Source organism: Nelumbo nucifera, chromosome 2 (assembly GCF_055504915.1).
Source record: "Nelumbo nucifera cultivar China Antique chromosome 2, China Antique-T2T, whole genome shotgun sequence".
Lineage (NCBI taxonomy): Eukaryota > Viridiplantae > Streptophyta > Magnoliopsida > Proteales > Nelumbonaceae > Nelumbo > Nelumbo nucifera.
In genome coordinates, this window is record NC_142650.1 from 19,292,030 (window position 1) to 19,305,372 (window position 13,343).

The 13,343-nt window shown below is 37.4% G+C and overlaps 1 protein-coding gene across 1 annotated transcript; it reads left to right on the forward strand.

The window, feature by feature from the left end:
* Window positions 1–1,530: 1,530 nt before the first annotated feature.
* On the forward strand, window positions 1,531–10,400 carry LOC104595053 (adenosine kinase 2). Its single transcript, XM_010255615.2, has 12 exons — window positions 1,531–1,744; window positions 3,609–3,662; window positions 6,189–6,235; window positions 6,345–6,376; window positions 6,463–6,564; window positions 6,671–6,738; window positions 8,759–8,835; window positions 8,926–9,023; window positions 9,093–9,163; window positions 9,241–9,307; window positions 9,393–9,576; window positions 9,912–10,400. Exons 1-12 carry the CDS (start codon window positions 1,662–1,664, stop codon window positions 10,052–10,054), a joined length of 1,026 nt encoding a protein of 341 aa, XP_010253917.1. The 5' UTR covers window positions 1,531–1,661; the 3' UTR covers window positions 10,055–10,400.
* The last annotated feature ends 2,943 nt before the right edge of the window (window positions 10,401–13,343 follow it).

Genomic DNA, 13,343 nt, shown 5'->3' on the forward strand with positions numbered 1-13,343 from the left:
AGAGAGAACAAAAGAGGAGGGAAAAATTACAAAAATAAGAGAAATCTGAATTGGCGTGGAAATCTGTCTTAAGATTGAAAAAGTTGAATTTGAATATCATTTGGATTTTGTATGGGCTGACCTGAATTTCAGAATTCTGTATCCGTACTTTTCCCAAATTTTATTGGTAACGGATCCCAATTCTCAAGAATGATAAAAGGAAGACGTTCCCAATGTGCGACGAATAGTGTTGGAAGTTTTATTGGTAGCTGACCCCCACTGGTAATCCTAAGCGAAGAAATGTCGTTATTTTGTTTTTTAAAAGCCTTTTATTTTAACTGCATTAAATGTGAATACCCAATAGTGAGTTGGTAGTTGGTTGGTACCTCTCTCTAAAAACCAAATAGTGAGTTGGTACTTGAAAAAAAAAGATGTCAATAGTGAAGAACTATAGCCTAGAAAAAGAAAATTAAATACGCCACCGACTCCGGTAACTCCGACCTAGGTACCGGGAGTTGGGCAACAATTATTTGACACGTGGCGTGGTAAAGTTGATTGATACCTACCGTTGTTGGTCCCACTCACACCTATCTATGACTATGATATCACTGGGAGTCCGGATCTTCTGTCCATCCAAACTCTGCATACCTGCCTATTCAATTCTGCCTACGATTATCCACACAACATCGCAGTTACACATTGAGAATATCTCATCTTCCTATTCAGGGAGAGATGTAAGATGTTCTATTGTGGGTAGACGTGGGCCGAAGATCCGGAGTCTATCACCGGAAGAGAATGGTCAACAATTGTGAACCGTACCTGCTACGAGTTAGAATATTCAGTAACCATCTAAAGGTACTCGGAACGGAGTAGGGATCTACTGTTAAATTACCTATTAGGGTTGGCTTTTTACCGTTTGTGTCCGCAGCAAATCTCGACTCCTGCGAAGACAAGTTGGGGATCAAATGGTGAATAATCATTTGATGAACTTTACGTGGGACCCGTTTGCCCCGTAACAGACGCGTGTCAAAAATTTTGACCTCGACACTTTGACAGACTCTGGATCCACCCAATCAATGGTTGGTGGAACCTATAATTGTAATTCTCTCACAAGGATAGGGATATTTTGGTAAAATAACGTGGGACAACTTCGACTTTTTGTCTTTTCCCCGCCGAGGTCCGTTTGGAGATCATATCAGCGCCTCACTAGCGCCCCATACACACATCTCAGCGTATATTAAGAATATCTTTCGATTTGTCATCGGGAGATGTTTCCAGTACACCATTGTGTAAAGCGTTGTGGGGCGCGCTCATACAGGGTGCCTCATATGTACATCGTGCATTGCGAATATCTATCGTACTTGTCATTGGAAGATGTTATCAGTATACGGTTCAGATGTGCCCTGAGGCGTATTTGTGGGGCGCTGATGTGAACTCGTGATTTCGCATGGGCGCCTTACATAGATGTTTCCAATGCACGCTGAGCATGTGGGGCGCGCTCTGTAAGGCGCTAATGTGAACTCTGGGGTAATTGGGTTGGTGAGAAGCGGCCTATAAATACGAAATGCTTCTCTACGAGATCTGGAATCCAACTTTTTCTTTGTGGCTCGCGCGACATTCTCCCTTCTCTCTTCTTTCCTTGCTCCTCTGCTAAGCTCTGCTAAGCTCGGGTTTATTCTGCAATGGCGTACGAGGGAATCCTTTTGGGGATGGGAAACCCCCTCCTTGATATCTCCGCAGTTGTTGACGATGAATTCTTGAAAAAGTAATGAGATTTCTTGTACCTTTCTCCGATTTAGCTATATTTCTGCAGATTTAGCCTTTAAGCTCGTTAGCGCGTAGATCTTGAGATTTGATCCCTTTTTTTGATGGTTGTGTAAATGAAAGTATCTGCCCTATATTCCATGTTATATTCGGTTAGATTTTGTAGATACTAGAAATACGGGATTCCCTGTTTTTGCTCACTTCATTTGATTTACTGTGATATCATTTGATCTTGTTTAGTAGGTCTTAGATTCCAGAAACTTTTGTACATTTATTGTGTTTGTTTTTGCCGGGTCGGAGACTGTAATGTTTTACGCTTTGAGTTTGATCAACTTTAACGACAATTTACGGCGGAAGTTTATGTCCATCGAGATCTCAGCTCTAGCAAGCTGGATATTCTTGTTTGATCTATCTGGTACTTAACGTTTTAGCCGTGTTTAGAAAACTTCAGTATTACTTGCTTTCCTAGATGCCGTTTATGGTTTGAGTTGTTTGCATTCTTATGTAATTTTTATTAAATGCATAGAAGATCTAGATTTCAGAGATCCATATATGATCTTCAGTCTATGGTTTTCCATGTGGTTGGAACTTGGAACCACTATGATTGGTAGTCATTTCATTTCTTGTTGCTGGGTTGTTCCAGGCCGAATTTGTTTCTACTTCGTTTCTGTCTGGGATCAGCTTCTTATGATTTAGTTTCACGTTATATGTTAAAATTCCATTATACCTGTTTGTGTTGTTACTTGTGGTTTGATACGTGTTCCTAATGAACATTTTTTGACGGATAGGTTTTTAATGAACTTGATGTTGTAAAATCTTTCATTTTTCATGCAGCATTTATGATCATAATTTTGATCCATGAGTTTTTTTTTTCTTCTTCTTCTGGGGAGGAGTATATTCTTCCTGGATTTGGTAGGATTTCCTTCAAATCACCAATGTTGAAATTGGTGGTTAGAAAAGTGAGTTTTACTTATTGTTTATTTGATTTTTTTCTTTCACTCTTCTTGTGCATTGTAACTATTTTTGGGCCTGCTATAGCACTCTTCAATCTTTGATATACGTATATGCATACATGTATTTATTCCTTTTTTTCTTTGGGAAGGCTTGCAATACTTGGGTTCTTAAAACTATTGTCTACTGTTTTCTCTATCTAGTAAAGGCATTTTCTGCTCGTTTTTTGCTCTGCTTGTACTTATTATTTATACTTGGGTTATTTTTATCTTTTATTCTACTTTTTATCTGAACCATGTTATCCAGTCTAGATATGGCAAGGGCACTGGATAATATATTGGATACAGAATTTACATTAACAATTGAAGTATCCAATATGATTCAGCATCCTTGAACAGGTATCCAGGCAGGGGCGGAGCCAGGGGGGACCCAGGGGAGCAGTGCCCCCCCTCCATGGGCCCATCCATACTTATTCCCCCCCTCTACCATTCCACTTTAGGTTTTGGCCCCCCACACAAAAAATTTCTGTCTCTGCCCCTGTATCCAGATATCATAGTTTCTGATTTCTGAATAGTAATGATTTCCTTTTTATTCTACTTATACATTATACACCTGCTATTTAGGAGATATTTTATTCTAAATTATATGATTTAATGGTTTGATTAATTTTCAATTATATCCAACTTGTCAGAGTTTGTTAGTAACTTGAATACTACTTTTTTTTTGTATTTGTTTCTGCAAACTCTTATTATTTTAGGTCTTAAATAGTTTGGAATATGCATCGCTTAATGTTGTAGAATTAATTCATCTTCAATGTTTGCTGGCATTATTGCACTTTTGTTGTTGGGGAATATATGTTTTCTTAACTGTTGAACTTCATGGTTTTGAGGTTTATCTGGTTGGCTTCTTGACAGGTATGACGTCAAGTTAAACAATGCTATTCTTGCAGAAGACAAACACCTACCAATGTAAGAAGAAACTGTACCCCTCTAGTTTTCTACTGTCAAATCTATTTGATTTTATATGCTAAAATGTGGGATTGGCAATTTGTTTACTCATGTGTTTTGAGCCTTTCCTATCAAAGAAGGTCTTCAAACCCATTACCCTTCTTTTCTTGGGTGACAACTAACATAAAGGGTAGTTATTGGATGTTGGATGTTGTTCTCTAGTATTGTTTTTTTATCAGCAAAATGATTCCATTAATTACTAATAAAAAACTTAGTACAGCAGTTGGAAAGTTTCAACAAACCCCTTATCCTACTCCATTTACACTTCTAAACCAATTAAAACTAGGATTGGCTTCCTTTGCTAGGATATCCATATCCCTGAATGCATGCCTATTTTTCTAAGGTGCTGATTTAACTTGCTTGGTACAGTAAATGACTAGTTCTGAATCTCCTTCAAATTCCAAGTCCCTAATATCAAGCTCTGGTGCTAGTCTCATTCCTTGTAAGAGTGCCATGATTTCAGCTTTGATTGAGTCTCCAAAGCCAATTGAAATTGCATACATCGCTACCACCACTTCTTGGTGGTTCCTAATCACTCTCCCCATGTCCTCCCTTATCAGATTTACCAAAGAGGCATTGAGTTGCCATCAAAGTTCAGCTTCATATTATACACAACCAGAGGATTCCATTCCATTCTCATTCTGTCAACATGCCTACTTGTTGGTGGCACATTGGTCCAAGTTCTAACAATGTCATTGATTGAAAAGACTCAGACTATCTCCAAAGTTTTTACTCAATCTGCAACTCTAACTTCTTTTTGATAGGTATACGCAACTCTAACTTTTTTTTGATAGGTATAGACAACTCTAACTTTTATGGCTTCAATTAGTTCCTCCATAGATTTGTTTTTTTTATTGAATATATTCTTTGTTTTTTTTTTCTCAAACCTCCACACCATTGCTACTCTTACTGTCCTCCACATGATCTCTCTCTCTCTCTCTCTCTCTCTTTCTTTTGCCTCAGGAAATTGGGGTTGAATAAACTTACCACATCCATTGGTTGGGACCATTTGCAACCAAAAATAGAAAAAAAAGAATCCCAAATACAAGACATAAACGGATGGGAGATTAATAAGTGAGGAATGGCCTCACCACTGGCCTTACAAAGAATACACACATGAGGAGAGAGGCAAGTGTTAGGCCTTCTTTCTTGCAGCATATAATAGGTGTTGACCTTTCCATGGAGCATTTTCCAACACAAAGCTTGTACTTTAGGAGGGATAGGTTTGCACTATATTTCCTTCATTGGTATCACCACCTAGGAATTAGAGTGGACAAGAAGGTTAAAGAATGAGACACGTCCGCACGAGAAAATAAACCATTAGGGGATAGAGACCAAATCCTATCATCAATACTAATTTGGTCCAAAAACATAGTTTCCGATTTCGATAACAAGAGAACATGGTAATCACATTTATGCCCTCCTAAACCCAAAGTTCCAATTTCTCCCAAGTGGAGAGGTCACACCAAATTTCGAAATAGGATCGAACTTGTACTTAGATAGGGAGTAGAGTATAGGGAATTGTAGATTAAGGGGCATGCCACCAATCCAAAGATTCTCACAAAAGAGCACTTTATTCCTACAACCCACATCAAAACAAGTAAAATTAAGGAAAGGAGTACCTCAATTATTGCTTTCCAAGCGGAGCTTGACAAAGTGTGAGGAGCCAATTTTGTGTCTTCGCCATTTTTTCGCTAAACCATTTTTGCTTCTAATAATCCTGTGCCATGGCCTATCTTTATAGAGTTGTGTTTTCTCTTTATCATATTCCCAATTCCTAGCCACCTTGCTCCTTAGATTTACATACACCTATTCCCTTTTTATCAAGTGGTCATTCTTTTCATCACCCGGTTCCCATAAGAAGTCTCTCATAATCTTTTCTAGCTGCCCAGCTATTTTAATCGAGATCCTAAGAGTAGACTGGTAGTAAATAGGCAGATTTGCTAATGTTGGACTTAATTAAAGTGATTCTTTCTCCCAGTGAAATGTACTTCCTTTTTCACATAACCAGCTTTTTGACAAAGCTGTATTCTGTGTTTTTTTGATAACTTGGTACCTATATCAGTTAGAATTTGTTCACCAGTCTACAACTATGAATTTAGTGGAATTTGGAATAAAGAAAATTTGGGATTATGAACTTGGCATTTTCAAGGTTTGATTATCTTTTGTTGATATGGTATAGTCATATCTTCTGTTTGTTGATATTGATTAAGTATGAAGTAGTAAATATGGTATGAGAGGCCTGACACTTTCACAAACTTAATCCAGATAGAATGATATGCAACAATCATTCTATTCGATGAACTAAATCATCTTCTTCCATGGCAGAAATAGATTAGATCATGTAGGGAAGCTCCCTACTAAATCATCCATTTACATTATATGTTTCAGTGGATTTGCCTCTATGATTTGATTATTTGATTCATTATATTGAAAAAAATGTGCTTCATTATATTTGGCTAAGAATCTTTGGGTGGATGTTCATAGGTATGATGAAATGTCTAAAAAGTACAATGTTGAGTACATTGCTGGAGGTATTAAAAGATAAATTTGTTTTTCTGTTTATTAACATAAAAATGTTCAATTACTAGTTTGTTTACCATGAGTTTGTTATATAATTATGAGTTTTTTGTAATCTTCTAGGTGCTACTCAAAATTCAATTAGGGTGGCTCAGGTATATCTGAATTTATTTTTGTTTTATTATTCCTGTAATGGTATTTCCTTATTCCAATAAGTTTATCTTTTTCGGACCATTTGCAGTGGATGCTTCAAATTCCTGGTGCAACTGGTTATATGGGTTCCATTGGAAAGGATAAATTTGGGGAAGAGATGAAGAAAAGTTCAATGGCTTCTGGTATTAATGTAAATTTCTTCATTTTATATTGATTCTTTTAATCTTTTATCACTTACATTCAGCCTTTATTGCCAAAATTTTCATCTTGTTGAGGATAACACATCTTACAATCAGGTGCATTATTATGAGGACGAGTCTGCACCAACAGGCACATGTGCTGTTTGTGTTGTGGGTGGTGAAAGGTCAGTTGCATCATACTTCCTCTACAATTCTTTTGTCTAATGTTGCATGTTTTTAAGAGGTTGTTGTTTGTATATCCACCACTATATCTGTGTACATGCATCGGGCCAAGCCTCATTGACTTACTCACCCCTACTGTTTGGAAATTGACTTAAAGTATCCCCAAGTTTTCTGACAATTGACTAAATTCTCTTACCGTTACGGAAAGATGAAAATGACTATTTTGCCCATCATTCTATTTTAAAATTTCAAAATGAAACATTTGAATAAAAGATTATTTTATTTTTTTAATCTTCCTAATTTCTTTGAATGCTAGCAAGATGCAAGCAAAAACTGAAACTACCCTAGCTAAGAAACAAGTAAAAGAACTTAAACTTGGAAGTCTCCAACAACTTGAACGACGGATTGAGCCCAAACTGGAACCTGAGATATGAATGCATCTTCCAGGGATCTATCTGCCTCTGGTAGCAAAGCCATGAGCTGCTTTGTTGCAATTTCTAGGGATAAAGGCAAACTTGGCTGAAAGAGGCTGAAGCAAACATTGAATATCTTTTACTAAAAAGAGGATTTCTGATAGCACATCCATCTTGGGATTGAGAAGAGCCAGCATGTGGTTCCTGTAATTGCTTTCAGAAATAACTTGAGAAACATTCAATCTTCTAGTTATCTTGACCCCTTCAATCAGTGCAAGAGCGAACCTGCACAAAAGGCTCCCACTGAGCACCTGCCTCTGAAATCACACACAATGACCCACCAAGCACCTGCCTCTCGCTGAAGCTTATCAAAAGGCAAAACAAAAACAAAACTGTGCAATCAGTGCATTTGGGAAATCCATTGAGAATAGACCAAGACAAGGTGTTTAGGGCTCGCTTATAACCCACTTATCCGTTGAGCACAACATGCTGTAGATCCTCCAGCATGTTACTCCCTCCTTTCCCACAACCCTAGAGGCCAAAGCAGTGTCCTCAGTAGCCAAGAAACCAATCCAACAATCAAATCAACCAGATCCATTTCCTCCTATTCTTGCACCGTCGGTGCCTTCTTTGACTACAGCTGTAGCTTGAAACTGCCACAGAGAATCCCAATTTAAATCCTCCTATTTTTACTCCATCCATTCTTGTCTGGAGATGGAGCTGAATAAAATACCCTTTGCGATGGTGGGTACACTAGATTTGTGGGGTCTCCAATGCTGGAAGATGATTCAAATGATGGATTTGGAAGTGGGAAGAGGAAGGTTTCCGGGGTCCAGATGTTTGGAGACTTGTGGAAGAAGAAGGGGCAGAAATAGATCATACCCATGCCTCTCTATTGTTTGGCAATGGCACTTGCATTTCACAGCTTTGCATTTCATGGTTGTGAATCATGAATGCACCATTTGATGTGCATCCTACTAGCATTCTGCTTATGCAACGATGTTAAGTTTCATTTTGAAAGTTTGAAGAATAATAGAGGGCAAAATTGACCACAGAAGGGTAATATTGGGTTTTAGAAAAAAATTATACGTCACATGGTGTCACATGTGCACAGATTGTGACGGAACATTAACAGACGGTAATGGCAGGGGTAGAGCTAGTCAATTGTTAGAAAACTTAAGAGTACTTTAAGACAATATGTAGAACTAGTCAGTTTCATAAACCATAGGGGTATTTTAAGAAATGTGCCCCTTTTTTTGCAAATGCAATTTCTACCATACCAGGGACTAAGCCAGAGATGCATGCAAAAATTGCAATCATGATAATATTAGACCCTCTTAAGTTATCCTTGAAATTTAAAGTGCTACCTCATGGAGACACCGATGGTTTATGAACTAAGGAAATATAACATACACTTGCACCTAAGCCTCATTGATGCAACGTTTCATATGTAATACACAATAACGCAACATCCAAATACAACTAACATTCTCAGGAGTTATATTTTTGTGCATATACATCATACTGATGTACAGATGCCAAGAAAATATCCTTTTATCTTTCTGCAAAATGCTATTTATTAACATTCTTTTCATGAACATACAAACAGATCACTTATAGCTAATTTGTCAGCAGCAAATTGCTACAAAACTGAACATTTGAAAAGACCAGAAAATTGGGCCCTTGGTAATTTCTCTTATGTTTTATTTTGTTTCTGTTGTTCTTTGTTTAGTTTATATATGCTTTTCTTACTTATATAAAGCCATGTTCCTACAGTTGAAAAGGCCAAATACTTTTACATTGCTGGGTTTTTCCTTACGGTGTCCCCAGAGTCCATTCAACTTGTAGCTGAACATGCAGCTGCAAAGAACAAGGTAATCAGTGATAATTGGTTTTCAGTTACCTCAGCATCAACAACTTCATTCATTTTTTGCTCCATGCAGATATTCTCAATGAACCTCTCTGCCCCCTTCATCTGCGAATTCTTCAGGGATGCACAGGAGAAGGCCTTACCGTAAGTTTTTCCTCTATTTGTAGTATTAGTTCCAAGCTAGAGAATGTACTGATATGGGTTAAAATTCTTGGGTTCAGTTACATGGACTATGTCTTTGGAAATGAGACAGAGGCAAGAACTTTTGCAAAGGTTCATGGTTGGGAGGTAATGATCAATTGATGATGTTGGCTTTTATGGATTCACTTGTGTTTAAATGGTTTTTCTGATTGGGTTTGCTTCTTCTGGTCAGACTGATAATGTTGAGGAGATTGCTTTGAAGATCTCCCAATGGCCTAAGGCATCAGGAACCCACAAGAGGATTACTGTGATCACTCAAGGTGCTGATCCTGTTGTTGTTGCCGAGGATGGAAAGGTGAAACTGTTCCCAGTGGTATTGTTACCCAAGGAGATGCTTGTTGATACCAATGGCGCAGGTATGTGCTTTATTATCTCTACAGGAACCCTGGATGCTCAAATTAATAAACATGCCCTTCCTAGCACATGCTGTTTATCATAAATTCATGATTTTCCGGTGCTCCGTGCCTTTAACAAACCTTTCTCTGAACAATAAAAATTCAAAATAGCCCTGGTTCTGTTGCTTTGGTTATACCTCTAGTCAACTTTCAGGGTTTATGATTTTTATGGCTCTTAACTATCTGGTGTATGATTCTAGACCCCACCCATCACTCCATTAGGCATCGCAAAACAAAAAACTTGATATAAAAAAAAGAAGGAAAACCTGAATGGTGTATTGCATTTTTTGGGGCAGGTGATGCATTTGTTGGTGGATTTTTGTCTCAGTTGGTTCAAGAGAAGCCCATTGAAGATTGTGTGAGAGCTGGTTGTTATGCAGCCAATGTCATCATCCAAAGGTCTGGCTGCACCTACCCGGAGAAGCCTGATTTTAACTAAAGTTTCTCATAGTTCTTCCTGGCTACCATGTTTTTCTATATATTAATTGATTTTTAGCTAGAGACTTCTAAGAGCATGTATGCAACGCTCTTTATCTTTGTTTGTGACACGGAGTAGCCGGTTTTATTTCTGATCAACTTTCCCGAGTCGAGCATAATTATATTTGAAGGGCGTTTAAGCCTTTTTCTTCTGTGATGACTAGAGGCATTTGGGCCTGTGGCATTTTCAGAGTTGGATCTTTTTGTGCATTTTGGGAAGTTTAATGCCATTCGATATGAGATACGAGATACACTTTGTTTAAACTTTAAAGTATTGATCATGACACGCGACGAATGTTTAAACTAAATTTTATTTTACCATTCTTTTTTTTGAAGGTTTCAATCATATTTCATTCATTCAAGTGATTGATACAAATAGATGCTAACAAGGCCAAGTAAAGAGACAAATTCTCAAGAACAAAACAAAGAGACGGATGTAGGAGAATTGTAAGAATTTCTGCAACCAAAGTAAGGTGATTTATCATCACCACCATAATTGGCGAGCAAAGTGACAAAAACAGTTTTCAACTAAAATGAAAACTGACAGAGGAAGTTATAAAGCATCTGTAACTTCCAACCACTCCAAACTAAACCACAAAAGATAAACGCACACATGCCCCGAGTTTGGGGGGTCAATCACTTGACTCCTTTTACTATGCTGGATTCCCTCAAAACATACGTCCTAGTGGGCCAGGTTTCTTGCTTGCCTCTAAATGGGCTTTTTTTAGAAGTGCTTCTAAAAAAGCATTTAAAATCTGCTTGGTAAGGTACCTTTTTCTAAAGAAAAATGCACTTATTGACAAATAACGCTTGGTTCAAAACGGGCTTTTGTTAATATAAAGATAAACTCAACAATTCTGCGATGGGGTTTTAATCAATTTATACTTTTTATATGAATAAAATGAGAAAACGTATTAATCATACCTGGCTTGTCACAAAAACCATTGGTGGAGGCGTTTGATAATTGATACAAAACAAACAATAATAAATAAATAAATAAACAAGCGGTGAGATACCCTTGTATTTATGGGATGCGTGAACCCTCCAACACAAAAAGACAAAAAGACTTTAGCCGTCAACACAAAAAGACAAAAAAAAAAGGTCTGTCCTCATTTCGAACTCCCTCCCTCTAATTTTTTTTTTTCATTCTCCTCCGCCGATTCTAGCACAGCAGCATTCACCGGCGTCCTCACTCCATACCGGCGTTCGTAAACACGAAAGCCACTGATGGCGAAAGGAATATCATCCGGCGTTCGGCATCCAATGCCCGTTCTCAGCCCCTCCTCCTTCTTCATTCAGTGAAATAGGGGCCGGTGTGAGCTACGGTTCTTCGAACTGTGATATCCCTCACCACCGGTGGCTTCCGCGTTTACGGACACCAGTTTGTGTTGATGGCCAAAGTTTCGTTGACGTTACCTTTTACTCGCCCCGACGACGTGACCATCTTTGATTGGCGGATTCACGCATCCCATAAACCCACGGGTTCACAGAACGCGCAAACGGCTGTTTGGGTTGAAGGGTTCAATGGTTCAACCATCCAAATTAGTTCTTCTTTGACCATTTCAACATTTCAGGTAAAAAAAGAAAACGGAGGTGGGACCAGTTTCCGAGCCAAACAATCTGATTGTTTGGGTCAACGACAGTTTTACAATCATGGATTTAACTTTGAAAGGGGATTAATAATGAACAACAAAAGTAGAATTAGATTCTTGAGCAATGTTTTCAATATGTCATTGACCTAGATCATCAAACTATCACCCAGTCCCATTTTAGAACTTGCTCAACCTATTAATATGTTTCCAATTGTACTTTTACAATACATTTTGAAAATCTGAAAGCCATACTTTATGTTGGAACTTGGTTTATAGGTTCTGAAGTGTCACATACACCATTGTGATAAAAGAGAAAACAAAATAAAGGACCTGAACCCAAGTCAGCCAAGTCCAAATTTGACCTGAACCCAACTCAGGTTAAAGAAGCAAGCCCTAAACTGAATAAAACCTAGGGCTGCATGCAAATAGTACCCGATTACCCGAATTTGAATTTAATCCGATTGTAATTGGATTGAATATGGATCCACCCTATTCAATCTAATAATATCCGATTTAATTTGATTTTTGAATAAATATATATATCTATCATAAATACTTACAATTTATATTGTATGCATGGGTAAAGTTGCATGGTTTGAATGTTAGTATTTTTATCAAATTATCATATGCTTATGTTTTATAAAAATTATTTTCGATTCATTTTGTTAAAGAAATGCAATATTAAAGTCAATTTTAGTTGATTTTATTAATAATATTTTAATCATTTTTAATTTAATTTACTAATACTATTCAATATCCAATTGTAATTCGAATTGATTCAAATCCAATAAGATTCGGTTCGAAAATACAAATGAATTTAATTTTGACATGCCAATAGGTGATTCCATCCGGTCCATTTATAGCCCTAATCAAACCTGGCCCTACCCTGACCCTGTAGGGTAGGGTCAAGCCGAGTTTACCCTTAATCTAATCCATTGACATCCTTGCCAATGTTTTCAACCCATTGTTGACCTGGCTAGTCAATCTATCACCCCGCCAGGATTTTGGGTCCGATTCAATCAAGACCTGTTATATAGTAAAAAACCGTTGACTTGGTTAAAAATCAATTGACCTGACTGGTTTAATCGCTGACCCGTTTGATCCGGTGACTGGTGGGTTGCACACAATGCATACGAAACTTTCAGAGGCCATAACTTTGCACTCTGATATTCGATTGGGGTGTTTTTTTTTGGTAACTTTTTGAGATCTATGCGTCCCAAGTGTTGTAGGCGCTTTGTCCTGCTATATTCGCAAAAAAAAAAAAAACTCCTTTTTTGGCTTTAAAATGCAATTTTTAATATTGTCATAAATAAAAAATAAAAACTGAATTAAAAAATATATATTAAATATAAAATAATACATATAGCATATTTATATATTATTTATTGCTAATATATATATATATATACATATCTATACTAGCGAATAGTCTCATTTTCTAGACTTTTCATTAGACATTTTTATCTGTTATCTAAACAATATACAACGGGCATAAAAAGGGCATATATACCCTTTATTCTCACTCCAAAAACTATCCATTTATAACTATTGGAGCCGGTCAAACGAACCGATGACTTGCAACCCAAAGGCAAAACGGTTCGGCCTCCGAATCGGTTTTTAAAACATTGATCCTAGCTAACTATGAAAAGTTTAGATTAC

Coding starts and splice junctions, on each gene's coding strand:
- LOC104595053 (XM_010255615.2), top strand. CDS start 1,662: ATGGCGTACGAGGGAATCCTTTTGGGGATGGGAAACCCCCTCCTTGAT. Junction 6,377..6,462: donor ATTCAATTAGGGTGGCTCAG/GTATATCTGAAT, acceptor GACCATTTGCAG/TGGATGCTTCAAATTCCTGG. Junction 9,024..9,092: donor ATGCAGCTGCAAAGAACAAG/GTAATCAGTGAT, acceptor TGCTCCATGCAG/ATATTCTCAATGAACCTCTC.